We start from the raw sequence: 26,121 nt of genomic DNA on the forward strand, positions 1-26,121 counted from the left end.
AGCCAGAGCTGTAAGACTCCGTCTCTGACTTTAGAGGTGGAGGCCCTGCGCAGGGCTGCAGAGCTGCTCTGCAGTTTGGTGTCTGCAGTAGGGTGCAGGGCAGTTACTATTGTGTCCCACAGGCAGATTAGCTGTTAAGGGATAAAGGGACTAAGCGCATTTTCAAGTCAGATGGCATTAGGGATCTAAGAGAGAAGTCCTGGAGAGGAAAAGATTGAGCAAATGTTAGTATTTGGAAGAAACTTCGTCAGAGATGGAAGTTGTGTACCATTGTCTGTTACTGAAACGTGAAATTAAGCTCCAGGAGAGGACTGAGATTGGGTACTACTCAGCATTTGTGTATAATCCTTTGAGGACTCAACGCATTTGTAAATCATTCCTTTCTTTTTGGAGAAAGTCTTAGTCAGTAGGAGTAAAAACATTAAGAAATTACTTTCTCCTTTCTCCCTTTCATATTAGCAGCAGCAAGAACAGAAAAGCACCGTAAGAATATTTAAAAGAGGGGAGAAGGTTCACTTTGTGCAGATAAGAACTAGCTCTGTTTTTCTCAGTTGCTTTTTCCTTCCTCTAAGTAGGCACTGTGAAAACTGCTGCCGTATCTAAGAGAAGCTACCTAATTCTGATTGATTAATCCATTTGGCTAACTTAACAGATACAGTCATTAAATTAACTATCCACATAAAAAGAAATTCAGCAATTCTTTTGAGGGGAAGCAGGGGATGAAAGTTTTAGAGCCGTGGCTATTAAAGCAGATAGATTCATGGAGTATGGAGATAGCTAATCCCCCCTGAAGTGCAAGGAAAGATCATGTATGAGCAGAGAGGTGTTTTGGGTAGACTTGAGGATAAAGGAGAATTAAAATGTCTAGCAAGTCTGATACAGAAATCTGCAGGCTAAGTGGCTTTCTTGAGTTTATGTTACTGTATTTTTAAGTTAGCTCATGGCTGATACTGCAAATGTTTTAGGATCATAGTGTAAGGCGAGGTAATGCTAATTGTCCCTTGTACTGTTACTGACTGGCAGATAGAAACATCCGTTCTGTTCCCTCTCATCTAGTCTTCCACTTTCTTGGTCCTTGTTTCATGTCAATAATCAACCTGCCTTCTCTTCCCTGGTGTACAAGATGGGCTGTTCTAAAAAATTACCTCCCCTAGTTACTTCTTCCGTATCTTTAGTCCTGTTAATAAAAGGAGTCTTTCGGCACTTTTCTCAAAGCAACATGCTGGTATTTTCTGATCTTCTACAATAATCCTCTAGATGAATCTGATTCCCTCTCTTTTCCCTTCTTTTGAGGGGGATAACTTTCCTCTTAATTATATTTGAGTTATTATTCAGGCCTTTCCAGGTTACATGGTAAAGGATGTACATCATCAGGGGAAAAAGTTTTGCATGATGGAAAGTTTCCTCATCCTCAAATGCTTGGTTCCCAAATAGTGCCCCTTCCTTTTACTGCAGCTCTCTCAAGCATGATGTCGCAGGAGACTCCCTTCTCACTGCTTACTCCTGAGACATGGGTTAACGTTAATTGTGCAACTGATACGGCATCTTTCTCTTATCAGTGTCTCCATCGTTTCCCTGAACCTGTTGTTTTCTCTTGACTGTCTCCATATGTCTGTTGACAATTTCCTACTGGTGTTTGACCCATCCAGGCCTTTCCGCTGATTTCAGCTAAAACTCTTGTCTTCCTTTTCACTAATGCATCTCAGCCCAGATGTCTCATTTGATGTCCTTGTCTGGCACCATATTTAATCTGAGATTTCAGGTGTACATAATGGAGAGTTGTGGAGACAGAAATCAGGGTGAACAGACAGACAAAATGATAAAGAATTCCCACAATGTCCAAGCAGACACAGCAACGATATCGGATATCATGAAGCCAGTCATTTATCTCATTTATAACACTGATATGACAACAAAGATGTATTTTAGCACTGTGATTATGAACCCACTTTATTTCTACCTTTCTTAAGTCTGTAATTCTTCCTATGGCCTCTAAAGAGATCTCTATTGTTTGTGCTCTTTTTCTTCCATAACTTTTAGGCATTCCATCTTTACAGTCTCTTAAATCTGGAGAGTTAATTTTTATTCAGAAGCTGATTATGGACATTTTCCTTCTTTTCTTGAAAATGAAATTTTCTTTTTCATTTTCAGAGATAATTCCCGGTTTATTATCCATTTCATATTCAAATGCAAACCTGTTCCCTTTTTAAAAATCTTTAATGGCCTCTTTTTTCTTCTTTCAAGTTGAAGCGTTTTATAATCTCCTGTTTTTTCTTTCTGTTTCTTTGAAGCCTTGGCCTGTTCTGTCCTTTTTTCTCTTTGTCACCTCATTTTTTTTTTCCTTCTTTAAGCTTCCTGGAGCAGCCTCTTTCTACTGGTGAACTCATCTATTTCCAAAACTCATCTGTTTTTCTGGGCTCCCAGTCCCAGCTTTGGTTTGATAAACCTCATATGCACATACTACAGTTAATTCAAGTAAAATTTAGGTGCATATACGTGCATGACCTTGGATAAGGAAAATTTCCTTAGTTGAGGCCCTCATCTGTAAGAAAATTCCCCCAGGTGCCGCCTCCTGTGTACTATTGTTGTGACTGTTTGGGAGAGCTGGAAGAGCAGAGGGGAACTTGCTCATGTTTTTGTTCTGCCATTGAGTCTGTATGAAATGGACTCATAGGGTTGTAACTTAAGATAATGCTCCAAAAACTGATGCTACTGTAAACAAAACCACATTATTTGATTTGTGTACATTTTTAAAATAACAGACCTCTGAAAACAGAATTGCTATTATTAGTATAACTGATTTTTTTCTTTCTAAAAGCCACAGATCACATGTGCTTCCTTCCTGTGAAATGTTTTATTTTTAGGTCTTAACATATGCAGGTTTTACCATGCCTTTGCAAAGAATTTCTATCAATTCCTCAGTGAATGTTTCTGAAAATCACATTCTGCAGTATTGTCTTTTATAGTGTAGATGTTTTTTTCACTGTTATTTTCTACATCCCTTGTGCTTCTAAGATTTTCTTTTTCACAATCTGTGGTGGTGTTTTTTTTTTTTTTTCACATGCATGTTTTATTTATAATTAATACCAAAGCTACTACTTAAACTGACAAAGATGGCTTTTAGGATAGATTGGCAGGCAAGCTAACTTATTTTATCTCTCCTATAGGAAAGGGTTGTGGGATTTATGTTGGAATGCATATTATTTTAATGGTGATTGCTCAGTGTCTTATGTTGCTTAAATATTTTTAATTGTGTTTCACAACTGTTTCACTATACCTTTTTGTTTGTTTTGAAGTAATGGCTTTTATTAAAATTACACAGTTTTTTGCCTCCCTGTTACTGAAGATAAAACATTACCTATGAAGTTATTTCATGAGAAGTGTATCTTTTGGCATAAGTTTCCTAGACTGTGTATAATTGTTAGGTTGTAGCTTACTTTGTAATAGCACTGATTGCATTATTGGATCTGCAAGAGTGTTGTGTTTTTTATCATATTTTCTGTGCAGTGAGTCATAATAATAATAAAGCATAACATGGCATCATTTGTGGTTTTTTTCTATTGATAAAATATTCCTGGACATAGAATGGTTTGGAACTAGATGATCTTTAAGGTCCCTTCCAACCCAAACCATTCTATGTTTCTATATCCTGCCTGTCATGTTACTTAGGGTAGGCTTTAAAAATGTCTTTAAATTTAAGACCTTTTGTCTGTTTGTAAGCTCTGGGCTTGGTCCCCAGGAGCTGTGCAGGCTGGTGACCCCATAGTGTTTCCCTTCTAGCCAGGCTTGTTTTGGGTACCGAGGCGCCTGTGACAGGTCTTGAGAGGCGGAGGAATGCCAGTGGCTCTCCAGCCATTTCAAGCCCTTTTATCCTGAAAGTAGGGACTGAGCAGGAGGACGAAATGGGCAGACCTGTTTAGAAATTGTTTTCTTGGCCTATTTTGAAAGTAAACACAACTCGAACAACCTGGGTATGTCCATCAGAGGAGTGGTGGGTAGAAGAAGAGCAGCTGACTGACCATGGGCAACCTTGGAGCTGGATGCTGAGGGGACCCTACGTAACCCTCAGGAGAAACAAAGCCCTTCCAGGGCACAGGTGGAGCAGCTCAGTTTAGGTCAGAGCGGCTCTTGGCCAACTGTCCTGTCGCAGTGGCCCAAGGCAAACGCTGAGAGAGAAGCAGAAGAGCAGAACGAGCATGTATGAGGCTTCTCCAGAGTCCTTTCCCAGGGCTCCAAGACTGAGTCAGGTATGATTTCTGTGCATTTGGCAGGACTCAGTTACGGCCTTTAACTTGTCCACTCCCAGGCTGAACCAGTACAGACCTCCAGCATCCATGCTTTCCTATGACAAGAGGTTCCACATTGTAACCAGGGGCTGTGCCAGAAAAGATCTCTTTTTATTAGTTTTGAGTTTACTGGCCTCTTCCGTTACCTCCTAGTTCTTGAATTGTACAAGGCAGAGAATGATCAATCTCTTTGTTTTCTCATGCCAGACACAATTTCCAGATCTTTGAGAACATAACATATGATCTTCCAGAACATAAAAACATTAACAGCGGTATCTTTTAAAAAGCAGTAATTTTGTCAGACCCACATGAGAAGACCCTGTGCTTCTCCTTGTCATTCCTCCAAATACAACTGTAAACTCTCACTGAGTTCAGTCATTCTGTTTGATCTGTCTTTTGTACTATATACTTACTTGAATATCTTACATTTTATAATCTCTTGCATCTTTCTTGGCAAAAAACCCTCTGTGGCCATCAGATAAGGAGGACTACCTTAGTTTAACTAACTCCCCAGAAATAACTGAGAGTAAAAGTAGAGTCCTAAGCTATAGAGGTGACTTTAGTAAATCCATGAAACCGTAGACTTTTGCTGGAAAGAAAGTATAGTGAATGCTGAGAAATTATATATCTAACTTCAGTAAGCTAAACTAAATACATTTTAAGAGAGCATCTATCTAAATTTCTAAATCTGGAAAAGGCATACAGACCTTATAGAAGTCTTTGAGCTTCTTCCAAGCGGATGAGTATCCTAAATTTTTAATATTCACTTCTAAGAGGAATTAGAGGTTTGTAATCAGTAATTCAAACAACAGCATCTCTTCTAGGTGCTCCTCAATAATGGGTTACTCGCAGGCTGCTGTGCAAAGAATCAATATAGATATATGGGCCTGACCAGAATGAAGGGCGTCCTAGAGGGCGAATCTGGGGACAGCTGGTCACAGTTGTTCTGCAGTGGCTGAAAGAGTAGCTCACTCTTTCTTCCTCCCCTATTGACAGGTGCTCAGGTACTTCCCCTCCCTTGTTTCAGCTTTGGAGCTTATCGTACCTCTTCACAGGGGACTTCAATTACCTGATGCAGCAAAAATGTAGGTTATTTGAACCCTCCTAAGTGTACTTTGAGGAGTGCCAGCACTGACACCAAGAGTATCTTGATGAGTGTTAGTTCTGACACTGAGAGTGTTTTGATGAGTGCTCGTGCTGACACAAGGTAGGTTCAACGCTCACTGCTGAGGGGGCACTGAGACCTGCTTTCAGCAGCAACCAGCTGTGAACTCATTGTGACTGAGGGGAGCCCACCTCCATGGACAATTTTCCCATTGATGTTACTATTCAGAAATTTATTAGCATCCCTCTTTTTGTCACCTCTATTGCTTGCACTTAGATACAAAGTCTTTTTTTTAACATCTAGTTCTCGTTGACTCATTGACAGTCTGTGTACATTTGAGGTTCTGCCAGCATCTTCTAAAGCCTAATTAGCTACCTTTTCATCTCAGTGTATAAACTCTGGTGTATACACATCCGCTCACAACTCAGTTTTTTGCTGGACTTCAGGAGCTTGCCATTCCCTGGTTATCTCAGGAGCCTCCTCTCTGTGCTTCCAGGTAATTGAACTGTCTAAGCAAAGCTGTCCAGTACCTGTCTGCAGTATTTGAAAAAAGGTCTCCTTTGGACAGTGGTATTAATCTTACCTGAGTTTGACTGGAAATGCATCTTCTTTGATGTATTCTGGGATGACAGTTGTGTTTTTAGGAAGACACTCTATTGATCTGGCAAATCATTTTGCCAGAAACAAGTGGAGTCATGTCTCTCTTCTTGTAAACCAGGCCCTCCAAAACAACGTAATAGAAATTCCCTCCAGCCCTTAAGTGCATAAATTTGCTGTTTGTACAATTGAATTTGATCCTATCTTTAATATCCAGTCCTGAAGATCATCCAGCTATTTCCTGTGGGAGTTTTTTCAATCTTCTTTACTCCCCATGCTTTCCAACTTAGGGTTATCGGCGTATTTCATTAAAGCGCTCCTGGGTTTTGTGCCTAGGTTATTAATGCAAATACCAAGCTGGTAGTTCATAGGGCTGATATGGAAGGACCCGTACTAGCAACCTTGTCCTGCTTGGGGCTTGCTCTGGCAGGTCGCCAATGCCTACGTGAGCAAGAAAAGTCCATGGCCCCGCTGCCTGTTCAGCCAGGGCGCAGCTCTGCGAACCGTGCGGCTGCTGCCCCGAGTGCCGCCCGGCTGCCCTTGCCCTCTCACCGCGGGCCAGTTTGCCTCCAGCCGAGGTATTTGAAGGAGAAACACTCAGTTTTGCGTCTTCTGCCAAGAAGGTCCGTGCTCCTTGCCTCCTGTCCCCTCAGTCAGCGCACCTGTTGTCATGTTTTCTGTACCGATTTTTCATCTTTTCTAGTTCAGTTGCCTCTTAGGTGGGACCATATCGAGTCTTTATACAGATTTAATCTCAGTAAAATTTTGTAGTCCTTGAAAACGTTTAGTGAAATTTCTGATGTAGATGGTTTGCTCGCCTAGAAAATAACTTGTGAGGGAGAGGATTTCACTGGTTTAGCATTGAAGTGTCTTAGTAAATGCAGCATGTGTTTATCTCATATATGTTTGCCTCAGGTCTGATTGTTTCATTTTCTTCAGCGTTTGTTCCAAAGCCTTGTGTAGCTTTGCCTACCCATTCAGTGTGATCCTGAGCTCACCATATTGGTATTACAAGGTCATTTCATGGTGTCCTTTAGGAGCCTGCTGGAGGCAGCTGCCATTTTCCCTCAGGTACAGCCTGATGCAGGAGTGACTTCAACTTGTTTCTCATTCTTCTGTTTTTTTCTTTTTTTAAAGTTCACCTAACTTCCTTACTGCTCGCTTTTAGCAGCAAATAGAGAAGTCTCTTGAATTAAAATCGTTATCAGTATCTAGTTTTAAACCTTCTATGAAGGAACCCCCCCTCAGTTTTCCTTCTCTTGCCTTCTGGTATTAAAAATCAATGTATCCCACGCACGGTGTGACTCCATTGGAGGTGGTTGTTTCAGTGATTTTTATGAACGTTTTAGGAAAAGTATCCTGCAGGTTTTGCCCTTTTCAAATGTAAATGTTTAATCAGTGCTTGCTGAGAGGGACTGCAAGAACACATGCACGAGGCTTAACGGTTCTTTTTTTCTTCTTGCAGTGACCTGCTGTCTTCTGAATATCTTGAGAGGCATATCGAGCAAGGTGGAAAGACAGTGGAAGTTAAAGTAAGAATTTAATTTCTATACTTTGCTTTTTAAATTTGTTTCACTTTTGATTTTAATGCAAACTCATCTATTTTCTTGGAAGGACAGATACGTGATTTTTCAGGTGATTTGTTTTACTCTTCTGAGGCAAGCATCTTTCATGTCTTCTAGCTTTTGATCTTTTAAAATATGACAAATAAACTTTATTGGCAAATTTAGTACGTTAATGTTTATATCAAAATGGTAACCATGAACTTTGTACGTTCGAGAATAGCAAGATTTATTGTACAGTATTTCCAAATATCAAGTCTTGGGTTGTCAGTTTCTCTGCATGTTTGTTGGTATGATAGCTACAAGATCCTGTTGGTTGCAGTTGTCTTTTGTGAAATGTCCTATGTCCTTTGCAGGAATGTTTTGTTGTTTGCATGCAACACGGGAGAATTTTCTTGAAGACCTTCTGTTTCTTAAGACAATATTTTGTAGATGTCAGGTATAAAATTGCTGTAGATTACCTAAAATGTGCATGAATGTAATACATGCTGTGCATATTGGAAACTCTTTGAATTTCCCTGTAAGGTCAAATTTTGTTCAAAGTTTATATTTAATTACAAAACACACAGAAGTCTTTTATTAAATCTGAGATCACCTGAATACCCTGAAACAAATGCATTAACCTCTGCAGTGTAAAAGTGGAAGTGGAAATGACCAAAGCAATCCTTTAGCCATTGAGTGACTGAATCCTTTAGCCACTGGATAGCAGAAGATAAGCATTTCCTTTGGTTTCTCCCTGTCTAGCATTTGCAAACTTGAAATCTGCTTTCTTTTTACTCTCTGATAATAGTCTGCATACGTTGTCAGACAGACAAACACATATGTGTTCCATTAAATTGTAAAGACTAATTTCTCAGTCAGCTGTGCTCTGCAGTCAAGAAGTCTTGACTCAGATTCAGAATGAGTCAAAGCAGAAATAAAGATAATAGCTGATATTAATAAGAACAAAACACTCCACTTGTCAGCATCAAGGTATATATGCAAGTTAACTAAGTTAATCTATCCGAGTCCCATCACTGAATTAGGACAAGTCTGTTTCTGATGAGTAAGCCTGAATGAAGCAAGGAGATGTTTGAAATCAGTGGCTCTTCTCAGGTAAGTATTGTTTAATTGAATGGGGAGGAGATGGCAGGATCGGGCCTTTCAGAGGAAGGGTCATAAAATGTTTTCTAGGCAAAACATCTCCCAGTCTCCAGGGTCCTACAGATTATTTCCCCTTCAGTTAGCTGCTGTGCAGGGTGGTGGTATACCTTCAGAGATGGCTTCTGCTACCTCACTTAGTACTCTCAAATCAACCTTAAGTAGAGAACCAGCGCTGCTGCATTGACCTTGATGCTCAAGATGGACTGAATGGGGAGTGAAAGGGTTGCTATGTTGTATCTTGCGCTGCAAAGGAGCTGCTTGGGTGGCATATTTCTCTCTCCACGCTTCCTTGCACCTTGTGCACCCATGGGCAGGGACGCAGGGGTGGCTGGGGTGGGTGTGTGGGGCTCTTCTGCCCCCTTTTTGCTCACTGCTCCCAGAGTTCAACAAGTAGCAGTCCTACAGATGCATGCCAGGAAGGACGACATATATTTTTGCTTATTTTGCTGCATGTGAGTGTCTGGGATCACAAAGGGAAGCAGCTGCTGTGATAAAATGTCCGGAAGAGCTCCTTGGCCGCAGTCATGGGCAGATTTTCAGAAAAGTTCAGATATCAAAAGATTTTTGGAAGAGTACAGGCTGCTGAGTACATTTTGATGCCAGACGCTGAGAGAGGCTAATTTCAGTACCCAATAGCTGTTTAAAAATAAATCTGGTTCCCTCTGACCAGCCAGTATTTTTCAGAGCACCTGTAAGTGCCCTGGAGAGCCCTGTTCATCCATCGAACAATTTCTGAAAAGCCCAGCAGTATCTGTTTTGCATTTGAGAAACTGAACTCTGGTTTTACATCAAACGTTTTGAACATCTTACTGCAAATACAAGAATTTTTCATGATGGTGATTTAGTACCTTCTATTTCTGTGGAAACTGTTTTCCATAACTGGTAAAACCACCTTTAAATTGGTACTTACAATACGCATCAGGCAAAACATCATAATTATACTAGATGTTAGGGATTGTGCAGATTGCTTAGATACTTACTTAAAAATAGCTAGTAAAAGGGTGCAACTTATAAATAAATCGGAAAATGTGCACTCGGCTATGCAGCATATTCTTAAACAGAGGCAGGGGGAAGAGGTATTTCAGAAAGGAGCCAGATTTCTATCAACTTCAACACACTGCTCTTCACCCACCTCTGTGCGATTTATCTTTGGCTGTAGGCAGAAACAGAGGCGGCCTGGCAACATCTCTCTTGCTGCTTTGGTGGGAGAAACAGTGACAGAAAGATGTCCATCTGCCAGCCGCTGGCAGTTGCAGGCTTTGAGCAAGGCTGTTTATACAGCCAAAGGGCCTCCTCTGTTCTTGGCCACCTTAGTGACGTAAGGAGGGGTGTATTTCAAAACACATAGATCTTTCCTCCTTGCATTTCTCAGTGCAGGAATACTGCACAAATGTGCAAATTGTCAGTGCTGCTGTTGTGCCATCAGCAATATGGGAGAAGGCAGGAGCTTTGAATCACTGTGGGAAGGCAGCTGTACGTACGCTCAGCAGTTTGGGAATGTTACAGGCATGAATGTGTCTGGGAAGCAGATGCCTGCCTTGGCTCCTACGCAAAGAGGAGTCGATAACTACTTTTGCTGCTCGACCCCCTCTCCATCTCCCCCCCCCGCCCCCGGTCAAACTTCCTGTGCTGTAAAATACATATGGATCTTCTGCCATTGCTTAGGATGCTTCAGAGAGGAGAGAGGGGCAGGGAAAGGGAGAAACATTCAGATCATTGAAGATGTCACTTTGAAGGAGCAAGAGGGTTTTTATAGGGAGGAGAGTCCTCAGTTTAACACACCTTTTTATTATGAGAGAAAGTTGAATTACATTTGATTGCTGCATAATTCATTAATACATTGGACCATTATGAAGGTGGAACATATTACACATGTTTTTGCAGGGTGCCAGCATTTAGCAGCTGCAGAAGTGAGGCTTCTCTGTGAGATGTCCTTGTTGATGTGGCACGGTTAGGCAGCACCTAAGACATTCTTATTAAATCAGCAGCAATGTGCAGTGCTTAAGAAAAACAAAAGGAGGTAGATCTTTGATTTATTTCAGTGTTTTCCCTCCTACATCCTCCTTTACTTTAGATCGTGTTTCTTACTGCTAGGAAAGCAGCAGTATTGGCCTAAATTCCCTCTGGTAGCAAAGAGAATAATCAATTAATAAGAAAGAGAAAAACCCTTCATACATTACCTTTTCCTGATTGTGTCAGTCCATATCATCCTATGCTCACAGCACATAGATACTCAACTTGTATATACTTAATGTTGCTGCAGTATGTCTCTGTGTTCTTTTATCTCTCTTTTTTTTTGGGTTATCATTCTGTCACTGATGCTGTCAGTGAGATGAAAGGCAAAAACCAGCTATAGTGCTGAGTAATTCACATTGCTGGATTTTTCTCTCTCAGAAAGAGCAACTGATATCTATTCAGTAACATTTTCTCATATAAAATGTTTCAGTTTTCATCTTTGGAGAGTGTAGAAATAAATGTTTCTGCCTGTATTCCCCCAAAACATTGGACAATTCTATAAGTTATTAGAAAATAGCTTTCTCAAAAAATTAAGCAATGAAAATAATTCAGATCCCAGTCAGAGAACTTGCACAGGTAGAGTTGTGGTAGATAAATGCCATAAATTTTTGATGGCATGTTTAAATATAACTAGAAGAAACTGTACTTCATAGACAATCCTAAAATTTTTAAGTGTGGTGGTGTCAACAGTCAGTGTGTGTTATGGGCACAAAATTAAAGCAAGAGTGCTTGCATAAAAGAATGTTACTTTTTGCTTCTACTTCACAGCATGTTCATAGAATGGTTAGGGTTGGAAGGGACCTCAAAGATCATCCAGTTCCAACCTCCACTACACCTTCCACTACACCAGGTTGCTCAAAGCCTCATCCAACCTGGCCTTGAACACTTCCAAGGATGGAAATAATCATAATCATGATAGTGTCGAACAACATAAATGGCCTAATATTAAATGGTAGGTTTTCTCCATTTTAGTGTCGATGGAGAAGCTTTGGCCAAACTTGCCTTGTGGCTTCAGGTTTTACTGTCCCAATCTGTGCTTAGCTGTATTGCTGGCTACCATGGTGCACAGGCAGGACAGTGCCTGGCACCTTCCTTCAAGCTGCCCGTGGCCTTCCGCTGGAGCTGGGCTGTCCCAGCGTGGCCTTGTGCTCTGCTGTGGCTCTAGCAGAGGTGCTGTCATTGCAGTTTGGGGAGCGAGGGTTGTGGGGCAGATGAGTTTTAATGCTGCACAGCAAAGCAGAGCCCTTAGTTTGGAAAAATAGTCATTATTTCCTTTCGTTATATGTGTTGTTTGGCTAGTAGCGTGCGCAAAATGCCTGTTACTGTAGCTTACAGCTATTTTAATGCCTGTGCACAAGAGGGGAAAATTATTGTTCTTCATTGCCTTGCTGTGATTGAAGTCTCAGCTTGTGTGTACCATGATGTGTATTTGAAGGGCACTTTAAATGCCCCTTTTTGGGAAAATAATATAGAAAGGAGAAAAATATTAAAATCTTGAAATGCCAGAGAGGGCTGAGGACCCTTGATGTGATGGATATTGCTTTTTTGATTAAATTCCCTCTTTCAGACCTGGTCTGCTTGAGGAGTTGTTAAGGTACAGTCCCTTGACTGAGGGCAGCGTCTGAGTCTGTCACATCTTAGTGCTTGTGTTTGATGAGACCTTATCCTAAGTCGCATTCCAACGTTTCGCTGTATCGCCACAGGTACGAGCCGATCATAAGACTACAATAATTTTCAGTGCAGCCAGAATAAACACCGAGCCAGTGAGCAGGTCATTTTTATCATTGACTGGTATCTTTCCAATCTTATAGCAAGGTGCTTCCACCAGCATCTTCCAGGTTTAGAGGCACCCACTCTCTGAGCTCTGTAGAAGAATCTCTTAATTTTTCTTCAGCTTTTACTAACTCCCTGTTTTTTAAGCAGAGGAAGGTGTTTCAATGTGCCAGAAAAGCCCATATGCCAAATGGGCTTTCCTGTGAGGGATTACATTTTCTTTCTGAAAAACAGAGCGCCAGTTTGGCTGGCAGGAGGGGATGGGAGGGGAGCGCAGGCAGGCTCTGCCCTGGGAGATGGGAGCCTGAGGCTGATGGGGAGCTGTGCATGCATGTACCCGGAGCTGGCACAACCTGGTGATGAGCCCCTGGGAGAAAAAAGAAACTGAAGAGGAACAAATCATAAATAATGCAGGAATTATATATGCCTGTTTCTGGCAGGGCTTTTTGGGCTATGTCCGGAGACTAGAGAAATAATACCAGAAAAATCACTCTCGCTTGTTTGAGAGAAGATTTTGAATAAGGATTCCTGTAATGTCATCAGAGCTCCTCTCCCCTACTCCCTCAACAGAGCACTGCTTGCCTCATGGCAAATTATTAGTAAATCTAGGCCATAATCTCCTTTTTAGTGACAGCAATAAACTAGCTGAAGAAGAGCTGACAGGGAGTCTGAGAGTCTGACACAGTTTAGCAGGGGATTCCTGCAACGTTGATCTTCAGACTGCTCTCATCAAATATTTTCATTAATGACTTAGGTAAAAAAAAAAAAAAAATGTGTATATTAGTGAAATTTGCTAGCAGTGCAAAACTGGGGAGTATTACAGTGCACAGAACAATCAGATGGAGAAGTCACTGTCTTCGTCTGGTGAAGTGAATAAAAATGGGATGAAATTGGATAGAACAAATGGCAACTTCTTTCACTTAGAGACTGATTATAGGCATTTTTGCTGTATGATGGGAGTTCATAAACTGAAAGGTCCACAAGAAGAAGATCAGAGTGTGTGTAGTAGTGGAGCAGGGAATAACTGCATGGTTCATATCTTACAGGATGCTGCCATTGCAAAGGGAACTGTTGTCAAATTACTCCCTGTAGATTTTGTCTAGAATTAATGTTACTGTATGTGCCCTGATGAAGAGTTCATAAAATTTTTAAATTTCTTTGTGTTTTCAGTTTCTTTGGACGTCTTTTTTTTCCAGCAGTGTCATACTGCTGCACAGAGTCGATAGGCATTGAGAAATATCCCGCTTTCCTGTTTCAGCATTGTTTGAATTATGAAGGCAATTCCTTTGGGGTTTAGTAAAGTATAGTATCCTCTGTGGGGCACCAGGGCAAGATAATCAGCTATTGTACATAATGCATTTGCCTGACCTAATGGTCCTGCAGGCTGACACTTTTAATGTACATTTACATTAACATTTTTTATGTCTGTTTATCTCCCTGCTATTACTAGCTCACTTTCTACATACCTCCTGCTACTGAGAAGGAGGAAATGAAAAGTGGCAGCTTTCAGTGTTAGGAGTCCTCCTGAGGCCATGCTTTTGAATATACTACGCTAGAATGAATCTCAGATCGTGACTCATGTAGGATCTTGCAGGTTTAATTATCTTGTCTTCCTTTTCTTTGTGACATAAAAAAATAAATGCAGCATTTTTAGCTAGTCCTGGAGGGGAAAAAAATTGTCAGAAAGTGGAAGCCATCAAGAGCTTACAATGTACATCCTATTGTGGATGTGGGCTCCAGTGGTGAAGTCCTGGTTCTACTGAAGTGAGAAGCTGGGTGACTTTGTGACCATAAAGAGTCACCTCTTGAGTACTCTCATGCCCCTGGCAGCAGTCCAGTGCTCGAATTTGCAGAAAAGTCCTGCCAGACTTTGTGTACCTCACGAGTTATTTTCCATGAGCTACAACATACAGCATACATAGGCAGAGAATGGCAACAACCAAGCGTCCTGTAAACTCAGACCATGCATGAATTGAGTATAGCTAAGAGAAATTAACTACTGCTATAACATTAAAGAACATTAAATCCCTTTGTAGATGCCCCTATTAAGAAATAAAAGTATCTTTTTGGGTTTAACTTAATCCCTTTGAGGGGGAATTAAGCTAAGCAAACTGAAGCCGCTGTACTTCTGAAAGAGTGCTTCGATGAAAGACTTCAGTGTGCTTCAGCTTGACATCTTTACTTACTTGGTCTTGACTTCTGTAAATACCTTTGCCTAGACACATCTGTTGTTCCCTACGGATACTGAACTGGCACTGTATTATGTACAGTAGGTTAATGTTTCCAGTCACAGTCTCAAGCTCTGTGAATTTTTAAAGAAAAGTTTCTGTCATTCAGAAACAATGAGCCAATAAGGAAATCTAATTAATATTTTTCTCCGTTTTACTCAGAACTTTATCTTCTTTTGGCTGCTTGTTATCCGTGTAGGTGCGTGCCAACATCTCATCTTCTGTGTTGTGTTTATGGTAATCCTGTACATCACACCTTATAACTTGGCTTCAGACTCAGGGCAGGCTGATGAGCTGATGTGACAGATTAGTACGGGTGGATTATAAAGAATTTTCATATAGTCCCTTAAAATGTTTGCTCCCTTTTCCCTACGTGCAGGCATGCAGGAACAGGGCAAAATGACTGTCATTAAAATGTCTTGTACACCATGACTCAGAGACACTAGGCACTGCTACAAGAGCAGACTTAAAGACAACAGAGTAGGCAGGAAGAGGTAACTAACCCTGTTCTCCTCCGCCTCATCTTTATCCGACATCTGATAATTAAAATGATTTCCTCTAACACCAAGGTAAGGCAAGGCAAGTCAAGAGGCCATTTCCCAAGCAGATGCCAAGGCAGCTCCCAGACCAGATGGCATTGCACTGGCATGAACTCTCCGTCCACACCCTGCAGCTACGTGTTCGTGGAGCATCTTCTCTTGTAGCTACTGGGCAGTAAACACAAGCCTCATTTGGCCTCTGAACCGGGAAGCTGGGCTGATAGCACACACCATCTGCTGAAAGCACCTACCGTGAGTCACCAATGGCGGTTGGAGCGAGTCGCCTGTGTGCAGGATCCTGTTACGCACACATGTGTCTATGTCTTTTAAGAGCTGCCAACAGTCTTTAAACAGCGGCATTTTGTGGAGAAGCCTTAGGAGCGGTGATGCTTTATCCTAATTTTGGAATCCATATTTCTGATTTCAGAATCTGAAATAGTGTTATAACCTAATGTTACTACAGCATGTCAGCTCTGAGTTGCATGAGTACATGTGATAGCTGTCCTCCTACAAAGGGAAGGCACCATTCATTTTCAAAACAGTTGATTTTCAGGAGTCTACAGTGCACCGTAGTGAAGTCCAGAGACCTACTCTGCAAAGAGGTGATGCCAGGGTCCCTGGAATTGTTACTGAGCTGTGTAAGGGCAGAGCCCAGGGCTCTGCTGCAGGACAGCACAGCCCCACTAGCTGAGACCTTCCCTTGCTTGAAGCACATGTCAATTAAAAGAGGTTTTCTATCATTGCAGTTACATGGGTCAAACTGCTATTTTAACTTTTCTATTTACAAATAGAAATCTATCTGTAACAAGTCATTTTCTGCTGTAGAAGTCAGTGAGAGGGTGTGCATTTTCTTCTCCTGTTGCTCTTTATCATATCATCTTAGTTATCACTGGGTCAAAACTTGTGCAAGCATCAATAATTTGTGATAGATCTAAGCGATTCCTAAGGAAGCAGTTTTAAAACTAGCGACCCCACAACGGGTAGCTCTTCAGAATGCTAATCACTATTTGACACTTCACAGAACAGGTGGTGGTGGTGCGGTCTTTAGCTGACCTTTTGGGAACTGTCTGCTGCAAGGAAAGAGGGAGCTGTGTTACTCGGATCTGAACTAGACTAGCAATCTGCTTTCCTTTGGATTAAGGAGTGTTAAAATAGGAATATGTAGCTGCTGGAAGAAGGAAATTATTAATTTTAGGGTCAGTGCCTGACTGTAGCATGAGTTGAAATGGCCAGCACCTCTCCTAATTGCAGAAAATTGCTTACTTGAAGATCTGATGTCGAGTGTTATTTGAAAGCAAATGAATGTGCATCCTTAATTTTCCTCTCCTGGGAAGGTCATAGTGTCTCTGAGGTGAATAACAAACACTGTCAGTGTACGGTCAGCAGATGCTTCACTGAGACTGCAGAGAAGAGTGAACCACCTCCATCACTGACTGTCGTGGCTGTTCTTTTGCTTTACTTATTTCCTCCCTTCATTGTGAATATCAGTTAATGTGTTTTTTGTCTCTTTTGTGTTTAGTCAGCAACTGGTGTCTCTCTGGGCAGGGACAAACTATCTTAAAGGATAGAAATGGGGACAGATTTTACTTGCATTGCTAACATCCCTGCCTTCTCAGTTTTTAGTATCTTTGCCATGCTACCTACCCAGGCAGGCTGCACGGAAACTTGGATTGACATGGGCAAAAAGGGTTTTATGCTGGTTGGTGAGGAGCTGTAGCAGTTCACCCTAATTCGGGATTTTGCTATAATTATCAAGCTTAAGCATCAAGAAGATTAAGTCATAAACTGATAACTGTCATAATTTGTTTTAATTGACCATGAGGTCATTCTGTTTTGTGGTGTTTTTTTTTTTGTAGGATGTTATTACATTTTTAGCTTCCCAGATCAGTAGATTTCTTATTAAACACCTGTGTATTCTGTATTGCTCTTCAAAGTCACTAGTAAGGCTGAGAGGTTTCATGGAGGAAGGAGAACCTACTGAACCAAGGAAAAGGACAACCACGTGCCATGGGCACTGGCAGAAAGTTTGCCTTGCGTTGTGCTAACCACAGCATGAACAGTGACTGTGTGCCTTGTGGAGGCAAAAGTGTTGATCTTCCCCCTGCTGTAAGTTTAGACCGCCTTTGGAATGGCATGAGTGCGTGTGTGCGCGTCTCTGTTGCAGGACTGTGTCACAGGCATTATCATCAGGCTGACCTGTCTCGTGGGAGATGATATTTAGACTAATTTTATCCCAAACTCTACACTGACCAGGTTCAATTTTAGAGCAGAAAGGGATAAATGTGCTGCTCACACTGATGGCTGGCATGTGTTGGAAGAGCAGTCTTTCTTTTCATCTTAACACTAAACCATTCCCAGTAGCTGACTGTAGAGGTTTGATTTGCTGAGATGGGCAATTATTGCCTGCTTTTGAGAGAGGAGAGAAGGGCTCTGATAGCTACAGGAAGCCAATAGCCCTTCACAAAACACCCTTGATGCTCCGGACTGAATTGTTGTTGGTGTTTGCGCTAGTTGCAGCTCTTGGGGCAAGTCTTAATTTTCATATGGGACCAGAATATTTTTAGGAAAAAAATGAATATTTTTTTTCAGCTCCTGTCTCACTGGTACAGTTACCAATAGAGAAGAGAGACAACCCCAATCCTTCAGTGAGTGTTTCTGAGAGCAGAGTGAAAGAAGATAGATGTGATGATTGCATTTAGTGTTTTGGTGGTCTTAGGTCTCCCATATACTGCGATTCTTCCTGTAGTACAGTATATTTTATTACAGAACCTGCTATAAAGGAGCTTTAGTACATGTCAAAACCGACAGGATTTCAGCCTCAGCACTACAGGGAGGCAATGACAGTAAACTTCTTGTTCAAAATTACATGTGCTCTAAAGAAGACATTGATCTGTAGAGTCTTTTCAGTTGTCCTGACTCTTAGTACAGAACCAATCCCAGACTTTGTAGCTTTAAATGCTTTTCTCTTCATAGGATTTGTGAACTTTTAAAAATGAGTCTCCCAAAAGTACAATAGCCAATTTGCACCCTACCCACCACGTGCCACGTGTTACTAGCATGTTTTATCCACTTGAGTCACTGTTAAGGAATGCTAAGCAATCACTGGTTCCCAGAGCCATCCAGTGCCATCTGGTTTCACCGCATCACCTCTTATTTCCTTGCTGAGATTATAACAATCCTCAGAACTTTCTTAGAGCAGGATTTCTTACACTGAAGAGTTTTCTTAAAAAAAAACCCAAACGAACAACACACCACTAGTGCATCAAGTACTTGAAAAAAAGCTATTTTCATTTAAACCCCTTAAATTTTATTAACTGGTTTGAGGTGACTTACATCATGTTGATAGGAACATAAGCCCATGTGTAAAAAATACCCCCTAGATGTTAGCATATAGAAATAAATGCTAGTGGTAAGAGTCGATCCCTGAGACCGTGAAGATCAGAGTTATATTTCTGTCTCCACCAGAATTACCTTGAACTTCAGCAGGTCAATGAGTTAAATTGATTTGATTAAATAGGATAGAATTTGTGTGTCTGAGTTGTATTTTTCCTAGGCAAGAATTTAAAGCTGTTTTTCTTATATTTTTCTTTTCTATATCTGTATGCATAAAAATTTGTTCATGGATTTATTATGGAATAAATTAATTTGGAGATACTGTCATGGGGCATTTATTTGATTCTCATTAAGAAGATCAAAACACACTTTTGAGCTACTGACTTGGATTCTTAGTATGAAAAAACGTTCCTCCTGGTTACAAAGACATGGTTTTGCAATCTAATGGAGCCTGAGATTCTACTTCTGGTACATATTAACTGCATTTTCTGAGAACAAACCAATTTGTCTAATTACTTCAAATTCTTTCCACAAATAGAACTCTGTACAAACTTCCTACTGGTAGCGTTTTCAATATTATTCCCATATTCATGTGCTTACTCCAGTTACATCTTTTACAGGAATACTACTGCAGGAGTTCTGTTTAGAGAGTATTTTATTACTCGTAAGGTTTTAGCTCATCCATGTAGTTTGAATGTTAGTTTTGCTATTGGCTTACTGGAGTCTCTCTTTGTTTACTTTTTATTCATATATTCCAGAAAGACCTGAAAGCCTTCTGTAGTGGGGGACACCCTACAGACTGAAAGAAAGAAAATCTCAAATGAAGAGAGCTTGAAGTAACTAAGATTAGGAAGTAAGTAGGTGTAAAAAAAGGAGAATAAAATAGAGAAAATGAGCCAAGGTTCCAGGAAAAACAAAGTAAGATGTAGTCTGTCTAAAATCCCATGTAACTTAGGATGTTGATGGCTAAAATGCATATGAGTGCAAAGCAGAAACTCAAACCATCTCCTGTTCACTTGTACTCCATCTGAGCCCCAAACTCTTGATGGTCCTGAGAAATGCTGGTCCAAGGGTGATGGGTCCTGTGTCTTCTGCCAGACACCCTGCTGTAGCCTGGTATGGAGGGTCAGTCCCAGAGCTTCTTACGGATGTGAGCCAGATAAATATCAGCACAGCCTGTCGAATGTTACCTGCGTGGTACCAGTACCATTTTCCTGCAGACATCTTAGTAGGGAGGTGCCCATGGTGGGTAGCATGATGGTCAGTCTGCAGGTCAGTTTGGTGAAGGTGTTCTGTATCTATAACTGATACACAGAGAAAATGGTGTTGAGGTGGATGGACAGTGGAGGTGGCTGCTGTCACTGCAGCGAGTGGAAGGAATAAGTGGTATGTAGAAGACAGGAAGTAACGAGATTGAAAGAAATTGGAAGAAAAAAGTGTAACAGTTTTAACAGAAGGTATGTCACAGGGATTGTCCTCGCAGAGTGAAGCAGCAAGCCTGACAAATAGTGTCAGACTCGTAGTCTGTTGGATCAGGTGTTGCGTTTCTCTGTAGCGCTGCTGCTGCTGGTTGCAGGAGCTGTGAGCTGCCCCCAGCTGCGCTGCACTGAGTGCTTGGGGGTCCAACAGGAGCACAGCATGCATGAACACTCCAGAGAAGACTTTGAGGAGGAGCTGATGATTTTCAGTGACCAGGTTGAGATCAAGTCTCTTTCCCTGCGAGCAGCCACGCTCTGACACACAGGCTCCTGTACTCTCTTAAGGCGCCCACACTTCGTACCTGCTTTCAAAAGTAGCTTGCACATGTTGTAGAAAACAGAACAGGATTTCCTGATCGAAGAACAAAACTACCAACGTATTCTGTGTTTTCTTGCCTTTTGCCTGATCTTGATTATTTTTTTTTTTCATATTTGAAAAATAAAATCCAAGTGCATTTAATGTCAGATGTCTAAATGACTGTACTATGCATCATGCAAGTGACTGCTGGCTTCTGAAAAAGCAGTAATGAAAAAAGCAATAAAAGCTTTCCCTCCCTGCGATAAATGGACATAAATATTCACATGAATGGATATGTTAGGCTAGGTAGATTATTCATGCATCTACTGGTAGGGAATAGAAATAGTAAAGTGTTGCGATTTAAAGAAAAAAAAAAAAGACACTGAAAATCTTCATAGTCCGTTAACCAACAGTAGTGCAGCAATATGACGTAGCTGAATTTGGCAAGGCACTAATAGGTAACTTCCTCTAGAGGGTAGAGCGGCAATGAGAATTTAAGGATGTCAGAATTGTTTTTCTAATTTTGCGTACAAATATTGACATTGCGGAATATTGAATACATTCAATGCATGTGCAGTAGGGCTTACTTCACTATCGATGTGACTTGTGTGAAATTAAGGGGGATTTTTTGAGAAAGGTCTGCTGAATGTGATTGGAAAGGTTTATATTTTATTTGCAGGAGAGATGAGACAAATATTGATTTTCATTGTATTCCTTTACTGCTTGGTTGTACTTAAACTTTCCATTAATTTTGGAGCAGTAGTGAGCACTTCTGAATTGTTCTCTTTTTCAATCAAGTATTATTATTATTATTTGATAGGCATACCTTTCTCCTCAGAAGCAGGAAATTGCCTTACCCTCAGAGCAGAGTTCATCTTGTCCGATGTAGCCATGTGCAGACCAGGTGTTGAGCCTAAGTATTTCCAACTCTTTTCCTAGTCAATGAAAAAAGTTGGGCACTTCTGGAGTCATTTGTCTCTGAAATCTGTCTCAGGATGCCAGGGATTTCACACTGAAAATATCTCCATTTGGTGTAGAGAGTTTAAATGATGATGTTTGTCTAGGTGCCAAACTGGCTAAAAGGAGATGGGATGAACACCCTTGTGAGTGACAGTCAATTCTTGGTGCCATGTCAGTGGCTTGGCAATGTATTTATGAAAAAGCAGTGTTTGAAAGGATGGAGAGTGATACCGTGGGTCGTCCTGTGGATTTACAGTCTCAATTTCCGATTTCAGGGAGGAGAACATTGCTATTATCAAGGAGAAATTCGAGGAAATCCTGTATCATTTGTTGCCTTGTCAACATGCCATGGATTACAGTAAGTCTGTTGTTTTGTTTTACTGGCTAGTAAAATAAGTGCTATTTATTTTCCTATGAGTTTGTCACCAGTATTAAGTACTCAACAATCTTTAGAAAAAATGGGTTTAATTTGAATGTTACAAAAGCCTTGTTTGTTTGTTTTCAGAATTCACTGACAAAGCACACAAGCTTCTTTCTTTTTTTTTTTTTTTTTTAAACTGAAGACATATGACAGTGGCCAGGTATTGTTTTAAGATAATTTATTATAGAGATAGAAGAGTAAAAGTAGCTGAAAACATCCTTTTTTTCAAGAATAAAAACCACTGCCAGTATTGACATGAACCATTTGGAAATTGTGTTCTTTTCTTGTTGCTACAGTGATGTATTTTATCTTTCTTCTCCACTCTCTTCACAAAGGAAAGTGCCAATTTAGGGTTTCTCTTGTTCTGTCTGTTTTCGTCACAGAACTGCTGCCCTTAAGCTGTGTGCATGGGATGCCTTTGATATAGTAAAATCTTGGAAAATCTAGAAGAACGGATATAATATTGTGCATTAATAATCTTTTTTAAAGTACATCATTTTATTGATAGTATAATTAAAGCATTTGTCATCTGAAGGTTACATGGAGCTGTGTGTTGCCTGTACAGCTTTTGAACCGGTCTACTTTTGGCACTATTGAAAGATGCTGATGGGGTGTTTAGAGAAACCAAGTAACTTCAGTGTCTGTTGAATCTGGGAATTATGGGATCTCAGTGCTTTTGATACTGAGATCATCTTGAAGAGTCATGGCAGCAAGTGAGTCTGTGTGGAGATTACCTGAGCTGTGTCTTTTTCTGAGGAAGCAGGGCTTAGCCGATGGAAATCTTCAGCTTATTGTCAAATCTCCAACTGTTCTGTAGTTTTAGTACCAGCCATATAAGTAAATGTATTTAGGTAATGTCTTTCTTTTGTGTTTGTATATTCTTTGTTAGGAAGGGGGAGAATGCATGCAGAAGACTTGTCATCCTTGCACTTGTCTGATTTACAGCTGTGTTTATCTCTTTTATGGTCAAGGCTGAACAGCTCAAGCAACCTGAGCCCAGTTTCAGTATGGACAGTGAGCCTAAAAATAGTGGCATTCTAATGCATCCTGAGCCACTGCATGGCTCGTGTTAACAGTGATCCATTAGGTCTTGGCCTTGCTAACTCCTAGGAGAAAAAGCAGAAAGGAAGGAGGGCCTGCGTATGTCCTTTCCTGCCCTCCTTTTGTGGGCTTGTTCTCAAGACTGACCCTCTTGCTGCTCTGTATTCTTAAATTGCTTGATATCAAAATTGGTCCCTTCCAACAAAGTTACATGATGAAAGATGCATTTTTTTCCCCTGTATCTTTCAGCTCTCCCTTGAGAGGTATCTTTTTCTTCCCCCTTTTTCTGATACAATAAAGTTTCAGCAGTTATTCTTCACACAAGATACAGTATGAAGCTTACTATAGCAGGCAGCTATTCCAGCATCCAGTATGAGAAAGTGACATTTTCCTTAGCTGGATTAAACTCACATTCTCTGACACTGCATTTCCATCGTTACAACTAGCTCCTCCACAGTTGATTTTAAATGCTAAGTAATTACTAGAAACTTGCACTGGCAATCAGAGCTCCTTAGCCCCAACCACAGTTTGGAGCATCTCACTGGAATAAGGGAAGCTGGGAAGAGTTATCTTCTAATAAGATCTGCAGGGCAGGAGCTTTGCTTTCATGAATTTCAGGAAGCGCATAAGACAGAACAGATGCCTTTGGTAGAATAACAAGCTTCATATTCCCAAAGTTAGTGCTAATCTCCTTTCTTACTTATTAGTACCCCTAGATCGTGGCCAGTAACAGCAGAATTTTTCATACATGTGAGAAAACGTTGTGGTTTTTAATCATAAATTATGAGTTCTTCTGTTCTTAATGTCTATATTGTGGTCTTCCTTTTATTAGTTATATTAATCGGATGACTGGCTGACAGAATATTTAAAATTATGACTTTCTTCTCTTCTTAATGACTTAGCTAATGGAAAATATATCTCTGCAACCTTAACTCCGAGCAAGCCTTTTTGTTTGGATTTTTTTTTTTTAGTTTTCTGTGGGATATGCAGTAAACACAGTTTCCTGTGAATTAACACAAAAAAACTTTGAATGCGAAACACACTGGTTGCTGGGATATAAATAAACTATAGTCAGGCATGTCTTGCCCTGTGTTTTGAGGCGGTTTGCACAGACTCCAGGTTGGTCTATGATTTTGCTGCCTACTGGTGGTGAATATAAAAACTGCTGTTGTTACTGCAAATCAGGCTTACACGACTACAAATTTGTTTGTTTGAAGAATGTACATAATCAAAGTTCAGGTTTTCAAAATGGCCTATGTTTTGCTATTGCTTTCTCTCTTAATATGTCCGTGAGTGTGTGATTTGTTCACAGAGCACTGGGCTATTGAAGTCAGTGGGAAAAGAGTCATGAACGCTTTGAGTGGGCAAGTCAGGTCTGTAGGTCAGCCGTGACTATTATTCTTGTCACCGTTGAGTGACTTGTTCAAAGGTCAGTGCTGCTGGGTGCAACAGTTGGAAAAGAAGCCGTTTGCTGATAGCACTTTGTCTTGCAGACTATGCTTAAGTAAAATTGCAATTAGAGGGAAGGAAGTTTTGCCTGATTAAGAGCTGCAGGATGTTCCCAAATCTCCTCTTATTCCCAGGCAAAGAAGCTTCAGCAGCTGCTGGAATATTTATCTTAAGATCTGTAGAAGTATTTATTTCTAGAGAATAGGCACAGGTAATTTGGAAGGTGAAACATTTTTAAGTTGTAGATATACTCGTGATCACACCTGATGTATGTTATACAGTCAGTAACCCAAGCTACTTCTGTGAATCCTACATGGTTAACCTGTAAGTGAATGATATTAAGAGAAGTGGATTGCAGTGGTTTACAAGCTTAATAAGTGCTTATATTTCTTAATAGTCAGGAAAAGAATGACAATATTTTACTGACTGCATCTGGTCCTGTGCAGAACCAAAGTCAATTTTACTGCTTAAAAAAAAAAAAAGAAAATTATCTGATTTTGTTGTTTATAATTCATGGGGCTTTTTTTTGGGTGACTAGAATTTTGTTAAAGAGTAATCTAAAGAAATAATCTTACTTTCATGCCACTGTTGGTACTATGTGCCAAGTATGAACTTACACCTCATATTTACGGCCAAGCTTAAAGCCCTTAGTAGAGACACTTTGAAAGGGACATGCTGATACAGCCTAATTCCAACCATGTATGTATGCCACTGCAATGAAGGCAAAATTATTAAAAAAAAAAGATGATTTGGTTGAAGATCAGAATGATAGTGATATAAGAAATGCCCTTTGGCATTACGCTTACAGAGTAATGTCTGTATCAACACTTTCTTTTAAGGTGCAATTCAATCACACTTGTGCATGTTGCGTTATGTTAAAGACTAAACCTCAGTACACTCTTTACCTAAGTAAACTTAAGGCAGCTTTTAATAGAAAATGTCCTTGGAGGATTGGACCTCACTTTTGCTGTACATTGGAGTGGTATTGCAAAAGCCTCTGGTGTTACTGTCCACAGGCTATCTTCATCCATTTAGAGAGCCTTAACAGTTCAGTTTATTCTTCATTTAGAGTTGAACTGTGTGGTGGAATTTAATATGGAAAATTGATGATTGCGTGTGGGTAAGCAAAGTGACAGATTTTGAGATATATAGCGGTGTACTTATGAATGACCTTCAAATTTCTGTGGTTGAGAAGATTTTATGCCATTAAGAAAGACACCATGAGTACTTTGCCAGAACCATGGGTATGGCAGAAGACTTGGACCTCTGTATTCCTTTTACCACAACCCATTGGAAGCCTGTCCAATGGGGTTTCCTATCTCCTTATCATGAACATCATGTAATGTCCATATTCATATGATAATACGTATAGCCATTATGTTTCCTAGAAATAAACTAACTCAATTTAAAAAAAAAAAACCATTTGTCATAATTATTATTGCTGAAATGCCTCAAACAGCCCTCTATGCCAAAAGAAAAGCCCATTATGCCCCCTGTACTTGGTACTGTATGAAATTACTGAGAAAAGTGTTAATCAAAGCCATTAAAACCTAAGGATCAATTCAATTCAATAATATTTTTATTTGAGGGAAAGCTGTGCACTTGTTCTCAGTATGCGTGTTCCTAAAGACAGATCCCTTATTTATCCATTGCAGGCAGATCTCTCTTGCATGGGAGTGGGTACTCGGAACTGAATTTTCTGTTGGCTAAATTAGCCAGTTTTTGTGGTGTTTATATGTGTATTAGAGAAGCTTTGGGGAAGAAAGAGGGGTCTATATTACCACAAGAGAGAATATCTTTCTTGCTGAAGCAAAGAAATAAAAGATTGACTCAGAATTATGTTCAGTTCCTGAAACCATTTTTAACTGCTTCCTTTTCTAAATATTTAATTT

At 40.4% G+C, this 26,121-nt stretch overlaps 1 protein-coding gene across 1 annotated transcript in view; it reads left to right on the forward strand.

The window, feature by feature from the left end:
* The window catches only part of ADAM22 (ADAM metallopeptidase domain 22), a 135,573-nt gene that overhangs the window by 55,788 nt on the left and 53,664 nt on the right, over positions 1–26,121 (forward strand). The window contains 2 exon segments of the mRNA XM_086615071.1: positions 7,454–7,520; positions 21,594–21,676. Coding sequence (XP_086471197.1) covers positions 7,454–7,520; positions 21,594–21,676 — 150 coding nt within the window.

Source organism: Tauraco erythrolophus, chromosome 7 (genome assembly GCF_009769465.1).
Source record: "Tauraco erythrolophus isolate bTauEry1 chromosome 7, bTauEry1.pri, whole genome shotgun sequence".
Taxonomy (NCBI): Eukaryota; Metazoa; Chordata; class Aves; order Musophagiformes; family Musophagidae; genus Tauraco; species Tauraco erythrolophus.